Source organism: Desmodus rotundus, chromosome 6 (genome assembly GCF_022682495.2).
Source record: "Desmodus rotundus isolate HL8 chromosome 6, HLdesRot8A.1, whole genome shotgun sequence".
NCBI lineage: Eukaryota > Metazoa > Chordata > Mammalia > Chiroptera > Phyllostomidae > Desmodus > Desmodus rotundus.
Genome location: NC_071392.1, coordinates 130,212,386 through 130,231,636, shown reverse-complemented (window position 1 = coordinate 130,231,636; position 19,251 = coordinate 130,212,386). Strand labels below are relative to the sequence as shown.

Here is a 19,251-nt window from a genome sequence, read left to right as displayed (position 1 = left end):
GATCTCAGGAAGCACCCATAGGGCAGTGGAGAGGGAGACAGGGAGAGAAGGCTGCCGATAAAGAGGTGTGCTTCCAGGTTGGTTAGCACTGTGGGCAGCTGGAGCTCAGTCCCTTCTGAGGGACTCTGGAAGATGACATAGACCATGTGCCACAGAATTATACTGTCTGAGGGGTGAGGGAGTAGGGTTTTCATCCAACAGCTTCTGTTAGCCAGTGGGGAGGGCTGCTCCCAGAGGGTTAACATGCAAATACATGGAAATGGAAAAGGTTACGGGGATTTAAGCAGGACACTAGTGCTGTCTGTCATAGCGTGTATTCCAAATGTCCTTTTGTTTGATTTCAAATTTTCTCATTCAGAGATTACAATCCTAGGTCACGTTTCAAAAAACAAAGTCAAATGTCACCTTATAGTTTCTTGTTTGGAGTTAATTCGTTCAACAAGCATTTATTGAGCATATACTACCTGCCAGACAGTGTGTTATGCTGACAAGGAGAGACTTGCTGATTTATTAATAATTACCATAATGAGTAAGCTGTGGTGTAACTGCATGTGCACTGTCTGTATACACATGCACACACACACATGTACACACAGGGACCTGCTGTGCCATATCTGAGGAAACAGAAATTACTTTAAACCGGAATCTTTACAGAAATTTGTATGTTGTCTTTAGATATCTATTTTTCTACAAACAGTCCAAAAGTTATCTTTTATTGACACTGATTAAAAAAGCACTCCTTCCCTGTGTACATTCCCAAAATACATTAAGGGCACTGAGTAAATGTGCTTAGATGGATTAGTGCATCTGCCGAAACAAAAGCATCTGCCAAAACAACTACATATTTTTAGAGGAAAATTGATGGAGTCAATGTAATTGACAGAGTTACATTCTCTTATTTCTTTGTCACAGATAATAGAATATTAAATGGAGTCACCTTTCCTTTCTATTTAGGGCTTTAAAAAGTCTTGTTCTGAATTTATTTGAGGTTTTGATTTCAAGAAAGAAATATGCTTTGCTTTTGGTTTTTTTAAAAGATGAATGGAGAAATCACTGCATTGCAACATTTTAAAATATTTATAATTTAAAAGCTTAAGAGAGAATGATGGAAACCATTAGCTGGAATCCAGAAGGTACTAGGAATCTAAGAATTTGGGTCAGTATGTATATATATCTATATCTATATATATATACACACATGTATGTGTGTGTACATATATACACACATACACATACATTTATATGTATATATATAAAATTTGGCATAAACCACTACCAACCTTTTTGTTTTCCCCATGAAGTCTTTTTATTTTTTGGACTATGTATCTAGTTAATATTTTTATTTAAAAAGGCAGGGGTATGTTTTTGGAAAGAAAGATGGTTTATATGTTTAATCAGTCATCAAAAATGAATTGAGGGCCTGTCCGGTGTAAGGCACTATTCTGGGCTTTGGGGAGACAGCAGTGAGCAATCAGATGTGGTTCTGCCCTCACAGACATGACATTCTGGTGGAAGGAAGCAGATAACTGAGTATGAGAAGATGAGATAGAGACAATACTATAGAGGACATCAACAGGGTGATGTGTAAGAGTGACTGGGGGTCTACTTTGGATTGGGTGGTCTGGTGAAGACCACATGGATGAGGTGACATATGATCCAAGTGACAAGATGGGCCAGTCATGTGCAGATCCGAGGAAAGAGCATTTCAGGCAGAGGGACCAGCTAGTGCAAATGCCCTGGGGCAGGAATGAACTTAGCCTGTTCAAGGAGAGAAAATAAAGGGGATTGTAGGAGGACAATGGAAGGAGGTGAGGTCAAGGAGTGAGGTGGGGACCAGGTAAACACCATATCCTGGAAGGCTCACTTCCACCTGAAAGCCAGTCTCTCAGTGTGAGATGTGGGGCTGCCTGCAGTGAATGCATTGGAGTCTAGTTGGGCTCTTTGTCCTCCCTGGAGCTCCAGTTGCTGCTACTCCACTTTTCCTGATGGGTTCTGTTTTTCCCAAGAGAGCTGCAAGGGGTTCATTTCCTGGCCATTTCCTCTCCATGAGGTCTCTGAAACTTGCATTTTAGTTTTTAAAAAAGTATTTCTTGTTAGGAAATATAGGGGCTCAGAGCTGGCTTGCCAATATCATTGATGACAGGAGAACGCTGAGCTTTGACCAGCCCTGAGATAGCTGAAGTACGAGTGCATAGGTGCCTGGTCCTAACTGTTGTACCAGAGGCCCCTGGCCTCCTCTTTCTGACTCAGCCTCAAGTCCAGCACTGATATCTCCAGAAGTTGCCTCCTCATGGAAAAGCTGTGTCCCAGCCCTCCACCTGTCCCCATTCTCCAAGTGTTCCAGTCGATGACCAGCAACTGCTGCTGTATCAGATGTCCTGGGTGCTGACCCCTCTGATCCCCCCAATTCTCGCTGTTCTGGTTCTTGCCAAGGTGCCCAGGGGCTCCAAACCCACCTTTGTATACTCTGGTGGCAGGCTGGAACCTGCTAGCTCCTTCCTGCTTTGCCAGCGTCTTCCTGGTAGGGGAGAGTGAAGGGCTGGAGGAGGAAGAAGGGACCTGTCCCCATTGCCACAGCAGCACCTCTTCACTCACTAGCGGTAGCACTTCCTGTAATAGCAGCAGGAGCCATTTTTCCGTTTTTCCAACATTTGCAGAACCAGCTTCATAATTATGTCCTCAGAGATGCTTACACCAGCCAGTTGGTACTCCTCCACAGAGGTCTGGGTTGTTCAGGGGCTGCTACGTGTGCTCCCTCTCCACCCACAGGAAGGAAGGGCAAGTCAGGATGTGGTGGCCCCACCCCAGCATGAAACTTCGCAAACCCAGGACCCCAGCATGACCCCAGCAAGCTTCTGACTCCCGCCTGCTCATATTAGGTTTCTTGGTCCTTATGATACTATAGTTTTCTTTTGCCCTTCTAATTAATTAGGTAGTACTTCTTTAAACTACTCAGTTTATGGGTTTTTATATTTAATTCTCTCTGTTAACATCACTGCTGGGATTTCTGTCTCCTGACTGGTGAAGGAAGGGTCATGAAACAGGGAAGTGAGGAGCCAAGAAAGGCAGTATTAACCTGCTGCCATCACTGTGGGCAACTGGGATTCTCTCCTACTGGAGACCCCTGAAGAGACCTGGTAGATGTCTCAACAGAAGGCAAGGAAGCTGAGATCTTTCTGCACCAGCTCAGTCCTTCTTCAGGTGCAGTGGTCCTGGGGTGTTGGTCTTCTGGCACATCTTCCTGTAGCTCATCAGGTCTGGTGCATCTCTGCAGCCAGAGAACACCCTGGCAGAGAGAGAGAACATGTTGGCATGTATGAAACTGTCTGAAGATTCCCTCTGGGTTGGGCCAAGGAGATACTGGGTTGGCCAAGAAGTTTGTTTTTTCTGTAAGATGGCTCTAGTAGCACTTAGTTGTCTTTAACTTCATTTGACACAGTTTTGCTAGATTGCATTGTGACAGCTGTTAAATCAGCATGCATTAAAAACACTTATCAAAATTGGTGACTTTTTCTGTAGCCAATTTATTATTGAAGATGGAAGAAAATATGCAACATTTTGGGCATATTATGCTTTATTATTTCAAGAAAAGTAAAAACGCAACTGAAACACACAAAAAAGTTTTGTGCAGTGTATAGAGACTGTGCTGTGACTGAGCAAATGTGTCAAAAGTGGTTTGCGAAGTTTCATGCTGGAGATTTCTCTCTGGATGATACTCCATGGTTGGGTAGATGAGTTGAATTTGATAGTGATCAAGTTGACACATTAACTGAGAACAAATTAATGCCTTAACACATGAGAGATAGGGAGCATACTCAAAATATCCAAATTAATAAAGTTATTGGTGAAAATGAAAAATGTGTCTTTTATTTTATGGAAAAAACCCATATGGACTTTTTGGCCAACCCAATAGCTATAGGGCAGAAGTAGGCAAACGTTTTGTATGAAGGGCCAGATTACAGGCTGTACAGTGTCTGTTATAACTACTCAAGTCTGCCACTGTAGCATGGAAACAGCCACAGACAATAAAAACAATAAACATGATTGTTTCCAATAACACTAATCCCCAGAATAGGCAGCATGCTGGATTGAGTCCCTGGGCTGTAGTTTGCTGAACCTTGATGTAGGTCATGCACCAACAGGGTCTAATGCAAAATTCAGTGTACATAACAGAAGACACTTCTAACCTGACATCTCTTCCTTCCTTCCCTCTTCATGTTGAAAAGTTCCACTGAGGTCTCTCATTGACTTGAAGCTTATAAGAAAGGATCTTCAAGCCATCATTATATTCAAGTTTATCCTAAAATTATTGTATCATAGGTTTGTAGTTGGGATATTAGTGGTCAACGAAGTCACCTTAAACTCACATGGCATTTGATGATGGAGGACACCATTTAGGTGCCTAGATTAGTGCAAATACTTGACTCCAATTTCTCGTGCTTGGGTGAAAGCAAATAGATGCCACAAAAACTTAAGTTTGATCCAAAGAAACAGGGTTTTTGAGATTTTTGAGATGAGAAGTACATTCTCCAAGGAGATAGATCCTTGGTCAATAACTTCATTGTGCTGGTGCATTCACCCATCACACACCCCTTCACCTACATGTTTGTGTCCTTATGACCAGGACCTTACCAGATGGCTTTTCTGTCACCTGTGGTTGGTTAGTGACTCCAGGACATGGGGCCCCAAAATAAAAAAACAGATTGCAGCCTCTGCCTTCTATCTAGCTTGCAGTAGTTCATGCCCTTGGGTGAAGAGGGCATGAGGATAACTTTGAGGGCACTGTAAGATGGGACACTCAACCCTGAAATTGTAAGGGTGGGTTGGCCTGAATCGGTGATGCTTAGCATTAGACCTAAGGAATTTCCAGCCTTATTTGGCTGTTCTGGCATCTAAAACTCTGTGGGCTGAGATTTCTAATTGTCCCCACCGCACCCCAAACCATGCAAGCCTGGACATTATGAATTTAGCAAGACAGAGTCTTCATCTCTTTGGGTTGAGTGCATTTGTTGTGGTTAGTTCATTCAGTGCCCAGGTTCACTGTGAGTCTCTTCTAAGTTTTAAGAAAAAAATGAAGCTGGCAGGCTAGCTGGGAAGACTTGCCTCAGATCAGAACTTGATTCCTTGTCCCTTGTAAATCCCAAACCCAATTCAGAGTTTTTTGAACCCAAGGGAAGAAACTCTTAGCAACAAAATGCACAACACTCTAGTGGAAGAACTCAAGTATTAAGTTGATTAATTTGCAATGCAAATGGGGGGGCATCTTTCCTAGAAATGAAGGTGCGGGTTACCCCCTCTCCCGGTGTTAATTTCCTTGGGAGGCCAAATAAAGCAGCAGGAGGCTGTGGGTAGGCATGGAATTACACCACTGGCAGGAGAATGGTGTTTTAAGGCCCTTCTCTGGGAATGGCTTCCCCAGTGTATTGGGCTCTCTCCTCAACAGACTTCAGAGACTGGAATTCCCCTTTTACACCAGCCTCTGTGTTTCCCTGTGCTGAACACTGCCACATACTGTCTGCCAACTTCTGTTTCAGACTCTCCATTTTCCTAAGCTTCCACCAGCTGAGTGCAGGCTCTTCCTAGCACTCTTCCTGTTGACTCATTTATTCTTTGCAGACAGAGAACCACCCAGCTGGCTACAACCAAATCACCTTCGCTGGCCCAGGACACATTCTGTCTGATGTTATTCAAACTCCTGGAGTTTTTAGAACTCTTTATTCTCTCCCACAACCTCTGTTCCTACTCTTGGATTTTTGATTTTTAGAAATTTCTATCAAATTAAATTCTTTGTATCCAAGAACTTACTCTGGCTGTGAGGGTACCAGTTTCCCTAATCCACCATTTCTCTCTCTAAATAAAAGTGTCTGGCTATGTTTCCTAAAAGTTTTGTAGTGTGTGGTTTCATGTGATCACTTCAACTAATGAAGGCATTGATCACATAAAAACCACTGTTATTAATTTATAAGTGACAGTAACAATGACATGTATTAGTAACTCATAAGAATTATCATTTTTTAAACGTAGTCTTTTGGAAATCAATCTTCGAACTTAAGTATTAAAAAGCAGTGTCTCAATTTGTCACAAGATCAGACTTTGGACCTTACACCTTTCAATATGTGTTTTAATTATAGGCTCTCTTAAGATTTTACTAAATGGTTATGATAAGTATTGTATCATAGGACACATTTGAAAATTGTTTTTACAATGAAACATGATATATTAATATTTTATTAATAACTATTAAGATTTGCTGGACTAGCATGTAGTCACATGGGGTACAGCTAGTTTATAATATTGTTTATGGTACCTTCCATGAAGAGGTGTTGCCATGTAAATCAATACTTCAGAATATGTCTTAAGGGCATGTCAAGCTCTTTCTGTGGGAGAGACTTGAATGCTTACCAGACATTCTGTTACTTGTCTTGTGTTTCCTAGTTGCTTAAATTTAGGCAGGGATATTGACCAGTACTGGCCAATGCACTGTAAGTCAAGTGGTGTGTATCTCCTTCAGGCTGAACATAAAAAAAGTAGGCAGGAGTCCTCATGAATTCTCTTTTGCATGGATTGTAGCCACTTTGTGTTTTTACTACAAACCATAAAACTGAAGATTGAAAAAGCCCGAATCCCTGAGTCACTGCATGGAGTTCTGTGGCCTTGGGGAGTGACCTGAACCCTCAGTGGGATTTGCATGAATGGAAATTAAACTTTTTTTTGTGATAAACCACTGAGATTCTGGGGCTGTTTGTTACTATAGTATAACTTAGTTTGGCCTGAAGAATATATTTTATGATAATGTTTCTAAAAGATTTTGACCATGACCTATGACCCACAATGAGAAATGTATTTTACATTATGAACTAATTCATGCACTTAGATATGCACACACACACACATATCCCTGAAAAATACATTTCAGGAAGCCATGCTTATTATTCTATTCTATTCTATTCTATTCTATTCTATTCTATTCTACGATGGTAGTCTTGCTACTGCTAAGTTTATTTTATTTTACAATCAGGGATGTAACCTGTTTTAAAAATGCTGCCGTATGTGTATGATTTATTTGCTGATGATAAATCTTATATACATATACACACACACACATATTTATGAAAGCAGGCTTTTTAGATCTGTCCTATTATCTGCTTCTAGGATGGATGGTGGTGCTTTTATGCAATACATATCACACCCCACATAATTTCTGGAAGGTAATGTTTTATTGTTAAGTCTCCTAATTTACATGTCTTTTAAAATTTACTTATAAAATTTTTTCATAGGGCGTAACAATGTTAACCTGATTAATCATTATTTACTTATTTTCATTTTTTAAAATAAATGACTATAAATATCTCTTGCATTAAGATCAAAGGTATCATAGAAACCTCACTAGCTAGACATATTTAGTGTTAATACTAGTGCAAAAAATGGAATAGAGACCAAATATTTTCATTTAGTACTATATATATTTTTATATACTGTATTCTCATATCAAAACTTGCCATTTCTATTAAGAAGCTGATAAGTTACTCTCTAATTCATAAATTATAGCACAACTGTGAAAATATGGACAACTATTTTATATTTTTGCTGCTATATAAGACATTTAATGTTTATACAGAGAACTGCAAAATTACAGAGGTGATGCAATGAGAATCAATGAACATTTTCACCTGAATTTCCACTGGCCTTTTTCTCCAGCCAGAATGATCTTGATATTCTATGTATATTTTTAAAGATGAATATGTTATCTGTTTCTTCAATAAATACACATACACACATTTTAGATATATGTGTGTATATGCATTTATACAAGTGTATATATATATACACATACACACATGTATATAGTATACAGTGTGTATATGTATTTCTGTGTGCACTTATACACACATGCACACGTAATGTCCTTTGGTTTATTTTCAGACTGTAAATGTGAAATGAATGTTTGATAATTTCCATTTATTTTTTCTTTAAATTTAAACTGGTTTAAAAAGACCTTCGCAAAATGTAATAAATTTCTTTTAAAATAATAAATATTATTACATTTTAAAGCATTATACAGAGAAGGTCATATGGTGTCATAGAAGACAAATTCATGCCAACTTGGGGCTGGGGAGAAAGAAAGAAAATGGATTTTCCAGACTTCTCTCTTAAAGTCACAACCTTCAGGGAATGGAAACTAATGTTCTGGTGTTGCTGGCTTTGAGGAAGGGAACTCCAGTGTTAGCTATGTGCTCCCAGGGGAAGGGAGCAATGCAGCCAAAAGTGGTTGATCAGTTATTGGGACTGGGTGGGCACTGGGAGTGGGGATGAGGAGATAGTCCTTGAGTAGGAAAACAAAGTGTCAGCAGGTCAGAAAGCATTTTTTTGATAATGAAATGTTATGCTGTCTTTTGGAAATGACAGAGGAAAGGAATGTATCAGCTTTAGATTACCTGTTAAACACCCTCATGGATTGCTTAGTTGCCAAGATGGTAACTGTGCTTTCCCCACTAAGGGCTTCTCTTGCTTCCTTCAGGCCTCACATTACCTGGGGATGAGTTGGCATCCCCATTTTGGCAGAAAAGGCTCCACACAAATGAAGGTCCATTTGAAGATGGCTGTTCACATCTTCAGACACGCCCCCTTTACCCTCCACACACCAGTGTCTGAATAGAGGCCATTTCTCTAACACATCACAGAAATCACAACAGGAAGGAGTAAGATATTGCCCTCCAACCATATGTTTTGGAAATCAGAGCCCAAGTTCATGTGTGAAAAACCATCAAAAATATTCACTAGGCCTCTTGCTTATGTCAGATTAAGAAGTCCCAAAATGACTTAGGAAAAGGAATATTCCTCGGTCAAAAACTATGATGACGTGTAGCCAGACCTACCTTGCCTGTTTTCCTTTTGGATAGCTATGTGAGAAACCCCAGAAAATTGGGGCTGAGATGAACTCTATACAGACTAAGAGTAACTTGGTCTCCTCTAGAATATTTTATTGTAATTCAGAGCAGTAGCTGGTGAAAAGACAGCCAAGCTATGTAGGTTTATATTTGTCATGCTGGCTGAGTGGGAAAAGTTATGATGTTGGCATTGGTGGTAATATTTCCATTGGTCATGCTTTTTGACTCCCCTCCCTCAAGTAATTAAGGCTCTCATGGATGGCATCTTTCAAATCATGGCACCTTCATCTACACCACTAAAGAAACCTTGCTAAGTTCAAAACATCTTTCCCCAAGGCATTTACAGCATCTCCTGTGCTTTAAGAGATTCAGAGCTCACCCTTGATTTTCTTTTTATGTAACAGGTCATTTGAGACCATGGAAAAACATTCTTGGAGTCACCATGTGTAGCTTTTAGAATGTATTCTCTTCTCTTCTCAGATATGAAAAAATAGAGAGGGAAGCTGTCCCAGTTTTGTTTGCAGATATCACCTATTTAAATGACACAAGTAAAGAACCTAGAGTCACAAATAGAACATAGGTGTTGGTGGGAACACTGTATTTGGGGCATAGAATAAAAAAGATTCCTTCCATTGTAATGAAAATAATCATTGACAGTGAGCAAAGCTTCAGATCAAGAAGGTGGAATTGCTTGCGTGGGAGTGACAGTTGCTAGGTGTCTGACAGAGTATGGAGCGAGGGCAGAAGCAGAGATGGGGGAGGGAGGGAGGCACTGGAGCCAGGGTACAACACTAATTCTTGTGCAGGATGCTTTTCAGACTTCGCTCCACAGCTTCATCCAGCTCTTCTTCCAGCTCCTCCTTCTTGGACATGGCCAGCTTGGACTGGTAATCCCTCACGACCTGGTCAATGTAAGGGGCGCTCTGTGTACCATGCAGCATCAGTGTCCACTCCTTCAACACCCCCTTCTGAGGTGTGCTCCCAACAAACCCCAGCTCCAAGGTCCAGATTCCTCGGGCATCTTCACCCCAAGTGTGGGTGGTCATGAAAGGCCACTTGTCAAAGCCCACCTTGGAGTCATCATCCCTTGGACGCCGACTCAGCAAAATGGACTTGGTACCCATAGGGGAAGTCATGTTGATGTTCAGGTCTCCTCTCCTGGTTGCATTGACTGTGATGACAGCTTGGACATGCTCAAGGTAGCGGACGAAATTCTCCTTCCCTTCACAGGAGTCAGTGGTGAGGGTCAGCACCAGCTTGCCAGTGGATGGTATTTTCCTGAGGGCAAAGTGATGAGGAGATATGATAAGGAATGGGCACATTACATGAAGGGTTTTGAAAGACAGTTTCAGGTAGCAGAAAGAGCAAAGGTTTTGAGATTAATCAGACAGACCTGGGTTAATTCCCACCCAAGCTGTATGAATGTGAGCAAGTTACTTATTCTCTCTGAACCTTTGGAATGCAGCAGGTGCTGTCGATGCCCCTCCCATTTATCCTAAGTCACCTGAGTTCCCCTATAGCTCTGGCTTCTGTGTATCCTAACTGCTTCCCACCTCAGGTATTGGCACCTCCCAGCTTCTCTCCTGGAGCTTTTCCCTGGTCCATAGGAGTTAGCTTAGCCTGTGTGCAGGGTAAAGCAAAATGTCAGGGATTTAGCTCCTCAGGGACAATCCTCTACCAATGACTGACAGAAGGTGGTGGATAAGTATATTGTACCTTCACTGTTCTTCAGTGGGATAACTCAGTATCCCCAGTGGGACTAAGCCTAGTTGCCCACAGTGGCAACTTGCTCACCAGTGTAGTCTTTATTGGTTTTTATTCCTCTTCCTTGCCTCACATCTCCACTTCCCCACTTGTGTTTCTTGGGATTACCTTTCAAAAAATTGTTAGCACCCAGCAGGATACAAAATTAATATCCAGAACTCAGTTGCACTTTTATATGCCAATAATGAACTATCAGAAAGGAAAATTAAGAAAAGAATAAAATACCTAGGAATAAATTTAACCAAAGATGTAAAAGTCCCGTACTATGAAAATTATAACACACTGAAGAAGTTACAAATAAGTGGACACACATACCATGTTCATGGATAGGAAGAATTAACAACTAAAATGTCCATACTACCCCAAACAAGCTATAGATACAATGCAATTCCCATCAAGATGTCAATGATATATATCACAGAACTATAAGAAATATTTAAAAAATTATATGGAACCACAAAAGCCCCTGAATAGCAACAGCAATCTTGAGAAAGATGACCAAAGTTGGAGGAATCATGGTACCTGATATCAAACTATACTACAAGGCCATAGTAATCAAAACAGCATGGTACTGGCATAAAAACAGACACTTAGATCAATGGAACAGAATAGAGAGGCCAGAAATAAACCCATGCCTTTATAGTCAATTAATATTTGACAGAGGAAGCAAGCACATAATATGGGCAAAAGTCAGTTTATTCAATAAGTGGTGTTGGAAAAATTGGACAGATGATACAGAAAAATGAAACTAGACCACTTTATTATGCCACACACAAGAATAAACTTAAAATAGATTAAAGATTTAAATGTTAGACCAGAAACCATAAAAATCCTAACATAACCAATAATCAATAAAAACATAATCAATAAAATCTTGGACATTGCTTGTAGCAATAATTTATCTGATACATCTCCTCAGGCAAGGAAAACAAAAGAGAAAAATAAACAAATGGGACTACATCAAACAAAAAAGGTTTTGCACAGCAAAGGAAACCATCAACAAAATAAAAAGGCAATCCACTGAATGGGAGAACTTATTTGTCAATACATCTGATAAGGGATTAATATCCAAAATTTATAAAGAACTTACAACACTCAACACCAAGAAAACAAACAACACTATTGAAAAAATGTGCAAAGGACCTGAATAGAAACTTCTCCAAAGAGGACATACGGATGGCTAACAGACATATGAAAAGATGCTCAACATCACTAATCATCAGAGAAATGCAAATTAAAACCACAATTAGACATCACCTCACACCAGTCAGAATGGCCATCATTAATAAATCACCAAACACTTCTGACCAAGATGGAGGCATAGATAGATATGCTTTGCTTCCTCACACAACCAAAAGAAGTACAACAACAAATTAAAAAAAAAAAAACAAGCTATAGATGCAATGCAATTCCCATCAAGATGTCAATGATATATATCACAGAACTAGAAAAAATATTTAGAAAATTTATATGGAACCACAGAACTCTCAGAAAATTGAACTGCATGGAAGTCCAACAACCAAGGAGTTAAGGAAGAAACATTCATCCAGACTGGTAGGAGGGGTGGAGACGGGCACCCGGGGCAGTGAGGATGTGTGTCAAGGTGGCAGACCATGTGTGTGAGGTGAAGGTTGGTGGACCGGGCAGTCCCAGATTCATGTGTGGATAAGCTTGAAGGGACAACTGGGGAGCGAGACAGACCATGCAACCCAGAGTTCCACTATGGGAAACTAAAGCATCAAAACCTCTGGCAGTAAAAATCTGTGGGGGTTGTGGTGGTAGGATAAACTCCCAGTCTCACAGGAGAGTCTATTGGAAAGACCCACAGGGTCCTCAAATATACACAAACCCATCGACCCAGGGATCAGCACCAGAAGGGTCCAATTTTATTTTGGGTAGCAGGGGAAGTCACTGAAAGTGGGGCAAGAGCCAAACACGTGGCATTGTTCCTTCCCTGACTCCTCCCCTATATACAGAGCCAAAATGCAGCAATGTGGTTTGCCAGCCCTGGTGAATACCTAAGGCCCCACCCCCTTACAACTTAACAGGTGCCCCAAGACAAAGAAATATGGCCCAAATGAAATAACAGAACCATACTTTAGCAAGAGAGCTAAGTGATGAGGAGATATCCAACCTATCTGATGGAGAGTTCAAAGCTCTGGTAATCAAAATGTTCACAGAACTAATTGAGCTCCATCGAAAAATGAAAGAACAAATGAAAGGTACCCAAAATGAAATAAAGCAAATATTCAGGGAACTAACAGAGACAGGAAGGAAACCAGGACTCAAAGCAATGATTTGGAACAAAAGGAAGAAGTAAACATCCAGCCAGAACGGAATGAAGAAACAAGAATTCAAGAAAATGAAGAGAGGCTGAGGAACCTCTGGGACAACTTGAAACACTCCAATATTTGAATTATAGGGGTGCCAGAAGGAGAAGAACAACAGCAAGAAATTGAAAACTTATTTGAACAAATAATGAAGGAACACTTCCCCAATCTGGTGATGGAAATAGACCTCCAGGAAGTCCAGAAAGCTCAGAGTCCCAAAGAAGGGGGACCCAAGGAGGAACACACCAAGGCACATCATAATTAAATTGCCCAAGATTAAAGATAAGGAGAGAATCTTAAAAACAGCAAGAGAAAAGGAGACAGTTACCTACAAAGAAGTGCCCATAAGACTATCAGGTGATCTCTCAAAAGAAACCTTGTGGGCGAGAAGGGGCTGGAAAGAAGTATTCCAACTCATGAAAGGCAAGGATCTACATCCAAGATTATTCTATCCAGCAAAGCTATCACTTAGAATGGAAAGACAGATAAAGTGCTTCCCAGATAAGGTCAAGTTAAAGGAGTTCATCATCACCAAGCCCTTATTACATGAAATTTTAAAGGGACTCATCTAAGAAAAAGAAGATCAAAAATGTGAACAGTAAAATGACAACAAACTCACAACTATCAACAAATGAACCTAAAAAAAAAAAGAAAAAAGAAAAACAATGAAAACAAAAACTAAGCAAATAATTAGAACAGGAACAGAATCAGAGAAATGAACATCACATGGAGGGTTTTCAGTGAGGAGGGGGAATGGAGGTATAGGGGGTAAAAGGTACAGGGAAGAAGAAGCATAATTGGTAGGCATAACATAGAAGGGGAGAGGTCAAAAACAGTATAGGAAACGGAGAAGTCAAGGAAGTTATATGTACAACTCAGGGACATGAACTAAGGTGGGGAATGCTAAAGAGTTGGGGGGTGAAGGGGAGAGGGGGTATAAAGGGGAAAATTGAGAAAATGTAATAGCATAATCAATAAAGTATACTAAAAAAAAGACTATCAGCTGATTTCCCAGAAGAAACCTTGCAGGCTAGAAAGGGCTGGAAAGAGGTATTTGGAGTCACAAAAGGTAAGGACCTACATCCAAGATTATTCTATCCAGTAAAGCTATCATTTAGAATGTAAGGGCAGATAAAGTGCTTCCCAGATAAGGTCAAGTTGAAGGAGTTCATCATCACCAAGCCCTTATTATATGAAATGTTAAAGGGATTTATCTAAGAAAAAGAAGATAAAAAATATGGACAGTAAAATGACAACATACAACTATCAACAACTGAACCTAAAAAACAAAAACAAACTAAGCAAACATCTAGAGCAGGAACTGATTCATAGAAATGGTCATCACATGGAAGGTTAGCAGCGAGTGAGAGGAGAGAGAATGGGGGAAAAGGTACAGGGAATAAGAAGCATAATTGGTAGGTACAAAATAGACAGGGAGAGGTTAAGAACAGTATAGGAAATGGAGAAGCCAAAGAACTTATATGTATGACCCATGGACATAAATTAAGGGGGGGATACTGGAGGTAGGGGGTGCAAGGAGGAGGAGGATAAAAAAGAGAAAAAAATGATATAACTATAATAGCATAATCAATAAAATATACTTAAAAAGATAAATCAACAAGCAAGTGCTAGTGAGGATGTGGTGAAAGGGGAACACTTATGCACTGTTGGTGGGATTGCAGATTGGTGCTGCCACTGTGGAAAACAGTCTGGAGATACCTAAAAAAATTAAAATGGAAGTGCCTTATGATCCAGCAATTCCACTTCTAGAATTTATCTGAAGAAACCCGAAACACTAATTTGAAAGAACATTAGCATCCCTGTGTTCATTACAGCATTACTTACAATCATCAAGATATGGAAGCAATCCAAATCCCCATCAAGAGATGAGTGGATCATATAACTATGGGACATTTACACAATGGAATACTACTTGGGTGTAAAAGGAAAGAAAATTCTACACTTTGAGGCAGCATGGATGGACCTGGAGAACATTTTGCTAAGTGAAATAAGCCAGTCAGAGAAAGATAAATTTTGTATCATATGATTTCAGTCATATGTAGAATCTAATGAACAAACTGAACTAACAACGGAAATAGAGACAGACTCATAGATAGAGAGCAGGCTGACAGCTCTGGGTGTGGTGGTGGGGAGTTAGGGGGTGGAGGAATCAAGCAAAAAAGAAAAAGGACTCATGGACATAGACAACAGTGTGATGATTGTGGGGGGAAAGGCTGTAAAGTTAATAAATGGTAATGGAAAAATACAATAAAAAATAAATTAAAAAAATTGTTAGCACCCAAGTCCCATCTCAGGGAGTACTTTTGGGACAACCAGACTGAGACAGAAGCTCATAATGCCTTTCTTTTAAAGTGTTAAGTACCTTGCTAAATATAAGTTCTTGCTAATGTAATTGTTATTGTCATGGAAAAAAACTTGAAATTGGGTTAATTAATCCTAGAGAAGGACAGTCATTTGAAAAATCAGGGAAATTTGGGAGTCTCTTTGTTCATAGAGTTGGAACCCAATGAAGGGTCAATCTAAGCATTTCATCTGTCTTTACATACAGCCATTCTCCTTTAAGGTGAGATGCTCAATGGCTCTTGCACCAGAAACATAAAGGAAATTACATTTGAAGATTGCATTGTGTAATGGAAACACTCCAGACTTTGGGAACAAAACTATTTGGGACCGATTTCTGCTTCTACACGTACTGGTCAGGAGACCTTGGGTAAGTTATTCAAATACTTGAAGTCTCACTGTCACTGCGGGTGGGTTTTGTGAGGTTAAATAAGACCATTCATGAGCACACTGAGCACGGTGCCTGGCACATGATATTAATTCCCCTTTCCTGGCCCTTTGCCTATATCAGTATCCTTCCTTGATGTGGCTTTTGTGTTGGAACATAAAATGGTGAATATTTTAAAATTCATGTCTTGTAGAGCACATCTAAAAAAAGATGCTGGTCACACACCTGGTTCAGAGTCAAGCCTTGGTTCTGCGTTGCCCTTGGAGCCAAGACCACAAGCCTGAAGCTAACTCTGCTGCTCCTTGGTAAAGACAACTGTCTCCTGAGAAATTTGAAAAAATATACTTAAACAGCTTCATGGAGTGCTGTTGTGCATACTCTGCATGGATGCTGATGCTGAGTAAGGCATGAAGCATCCATTGGCCAAGGAGATCCAATGACAATGGTGCAGGTGGTGATCCCAGCACCAACTCTGGGGAAATCAGTTTGGTGAAGAGCAGGCATTAGGTCAGCTTTGAAGGTCAGAGTATGGATAACCACTACCTGGATCTCTCAAAGAAGATGCTGTCTACTCAGAACGTGTTATGTCAGACATGTAACAAGTAAGCTGATAAACCAGGCAGAAAGCTATGAAGGAAAGACTGAAGGTCTAATTACGGGCATCTGAACTGTCTGAGCTAATTTTCCTTACCTGTACAATGGGGATATTACTTCCTACCTTGAAGAGCTGCTGTGGAGATAAAATACATAAACACTCATATGCATTGTTTATTTACAAATATCTAGACCAGCACTGGCCAGTAGAATTTTCTGTAATGATGGAAATGTTCTATATCTGTCCTGTTCAATGCAGGAACCACATGTAGCTACTGAGCCTTTGAAATGTGACTAGTGTGAGGAATGAACTGTATTTTTAATTAATTTAATTTAATTTTAGTCATTAATTTATATTCATTTAATTTTGTTAAATAGCCACAGGTGGCTAGTTGCTTCTGTATTGAATAGCACACATCTAAATTATTTGCCTATATGTACTTTAAACTTGATAACAGCACCACCACACAGGTGTCTGGAGCTTCTGTTTTTGCTGTGGCTCACAGGGGTCTAGGAAAAGCAGCTGGGGAAATGGTGTATCCTGTAATGCTGGTTTTCTGGCTACCTTTCTGGAGGCTTCTGGAATGTCCAGAATCTTAGGTGTAAGTCAGGGGTGTCAAACTCATTTTCACCAGGGGCCACATCAGCCTTGTGGTTGCCTTCAAAGGGCTGAATGTAATTTTAGGACTGTATAAATGTAACTAAGTAGGGGCAAGGAGCTTGGCACTACCTCTGTGTAGAAACAAGATGCTAGGCCGGATAAAACAAGGTGGAGGGCTGGATTCAGCCCGCAGGCCTTGTGTTTGCCACCTGTGGTATAAGTGAAATGCCACATTCTGCCACTGAGTTTCTACACAGACAAGCAGGCAGGTCCAGAGTGGAGGCTTTCCTTCTAGAGTGGCATCACAGGGGCTCTGGAACTTTCTGAGAAGCATGGTGGAGGTAACAGAGGTTGATAGAGGAACCTACAGCAGAAAGAGGGACCCCAGCTTTGAGTCCTGAGTTGGGTTTAAGCCCTTTTCCTATTTTGCCGGCCAGGCCACCTTGAAAAATTCAAGAAGGAAATTCACAAGTTAACAAATAGAGACTGTTACCCTGAGTAATAGCCATTTTAGGTGTTATAAAGCATTACTAATTATTGTCAAATGCAATAATCACTATTATTACAAGGATTCTAAACACAAGATGGATTCTAAAATATTTCATTTTTTTGTCCCCATTTGCATCTGGAGCACTTATAGACTGAAGTTCACAGACAGACAGTCCATTTACAAGTCAATTTGTGAAAATTCTGGCAGAAAAGTGACATTAGTTCCCTGGAAAAACTGAAAGTAGTTCTTCTTTGGCTAAGGATTTGAGAAGAGATGGCTATTTTAGCTGGAAATCAGATCCACAGCCCACCATTCAATGGAGTTTCTGTAAATACATGACAAGCTCCTTTGCACAAGAGAGAAGTTATTCCAGGCTGGGATGATCTCGTCTGATCGAAGAAGAGAAATAGGAATTGAACCCAAGCCTGAGACAGCCATCAGGCACACCCTGGCTAAGGGGGTTCCACCAGACCACAGGGCCTCAGCCAGATTTCCTCTGTAGCTGCTCTGAGCTTTGGCTGCCAATTTGGCTTTCAGCTGTTCCCTTCTCTGCAGAATCGCCCTCAGGCAATGGTTGTGGCTGTGACTAGCAGGGCATATGCTCTGCCAGGCTTGGTTGATGCCTGGCAGATATGGGGATATATAAGCCCAGTGCCCTGGCCTCAAAGTAGGGACAACTGTGTGGCACCGGTGATGCTCTGCTCACTGCCTGCGGCTGGTTCAGTGCAGACGCACACGGCTAATGTTATTTTTCCCTCTTATTTAGTTGAGCACCCTTCACTGACTCTCCTGATAAAGTCTCTTTAGAAAATTGCTTTTCAAATTGACTGTTTCTCTGGGAAGACTAATGCTGAGGAAACCCATAAACCTGACAATCACCACTCACCCCACTCAGAGACTGTTTTCGTGCACATCACAGAAAGTGGCAGTTGCCTAAGCTCTCAGGAGTGCAATTCATGGTGATAAGGGCCTCCTCTGCCAGGGGCAGAGCAAGACTGGGCATTGCCTTCTGGACCTCCCTTTCCAGCCTCTGAGTTCTCTACCCAAAACATCTGCCCTAGACCTAGCTCACTTTCATGTGAGAACAAATTCAGGTGCAGACTGGATGAGTGAGCAGAGGGCACTGAGGAATGCAGAGTCCCTCCAACAAGGCTGTGCCTCCAACTTCTCTGGCAGGTCCGCTGGTCCTTTACCATCATTTAGATGTCTTCTTTGTACCCAGGTGATACTGGCTGAATAGCCACTTATTCATTCATTAAAAAAATATTTACTGTGTGTCTACTAGGTGTCGGGTGCTGTTCTAGGCTCTGAGGATGCACCACTAAACCAGACAGATCAGTTCTTCATCCTTGTGGAGGGCCCAAGTGAGTTAGTACTGAAATCCTCTCTGATTTCCTTTCAATAAAAATACTGCTGCTGATACTAGATAAACTTCCTAGCTAGTTGCAAGCCACTGGGATGTTCACATCTGTGGGCCTCAGATTCCTTAACTGTAAAATGATGGACATAGTAAAAATATTTCCAGTATTGGCTCTGGCTCCAAACTCAACATTTATGTGAATTATGACAGAATGTTAAGCATATGCAGAAACTGGGAGATAAACTGTCATTCATCTCAGCACAGGTCCTTCATCTTTCTTCTCCTTTCCCCCACCCCACTCGCAAATGCACAAGGCTTGGAGATCAGTAGAGATCCACCCTTCTTGTCTGTGCAGCCTCAGAAAATAAGGTCTGATATCCACATGTACCTTGATTAAGAGGCCTCAGTGCATACAAGCTGACTGTTCCCTTAAACACTGCAACTAAGCCACTTTCCTGTTCCTTGTGAATGAAGT

General features: G+C 40.8%; 1 protein-coding gene across 2 annotated transcripts in view; it reads right to left on the bottom strand.

Moving 5' to 3' along the window:
• Positions 1-9,469: 9,469 nt before the first annotated feature.
• PCSK2 (proprotein convertase subtilisin/kexin type 2) overlaps positions 9,470-19,251 on the bottom strand; it is a 294,059-nt gene continuing 284,277 nt past the window's right edge. For both annotated transcript variants that reach the window (XM_024559813.4, XM_053927192.2), the window contains one exon: positions 9,470-10,166. In XM_024559813.4, the coding sequence (XP_024415581.2) occupies positions 9,680-10,166 (487 nt within the window). In that variant the 3' untranslated portion in view covers positions 9,470-9,679. The remainder of the gene's footprint in view (positions 10,167-19,251) is intronic.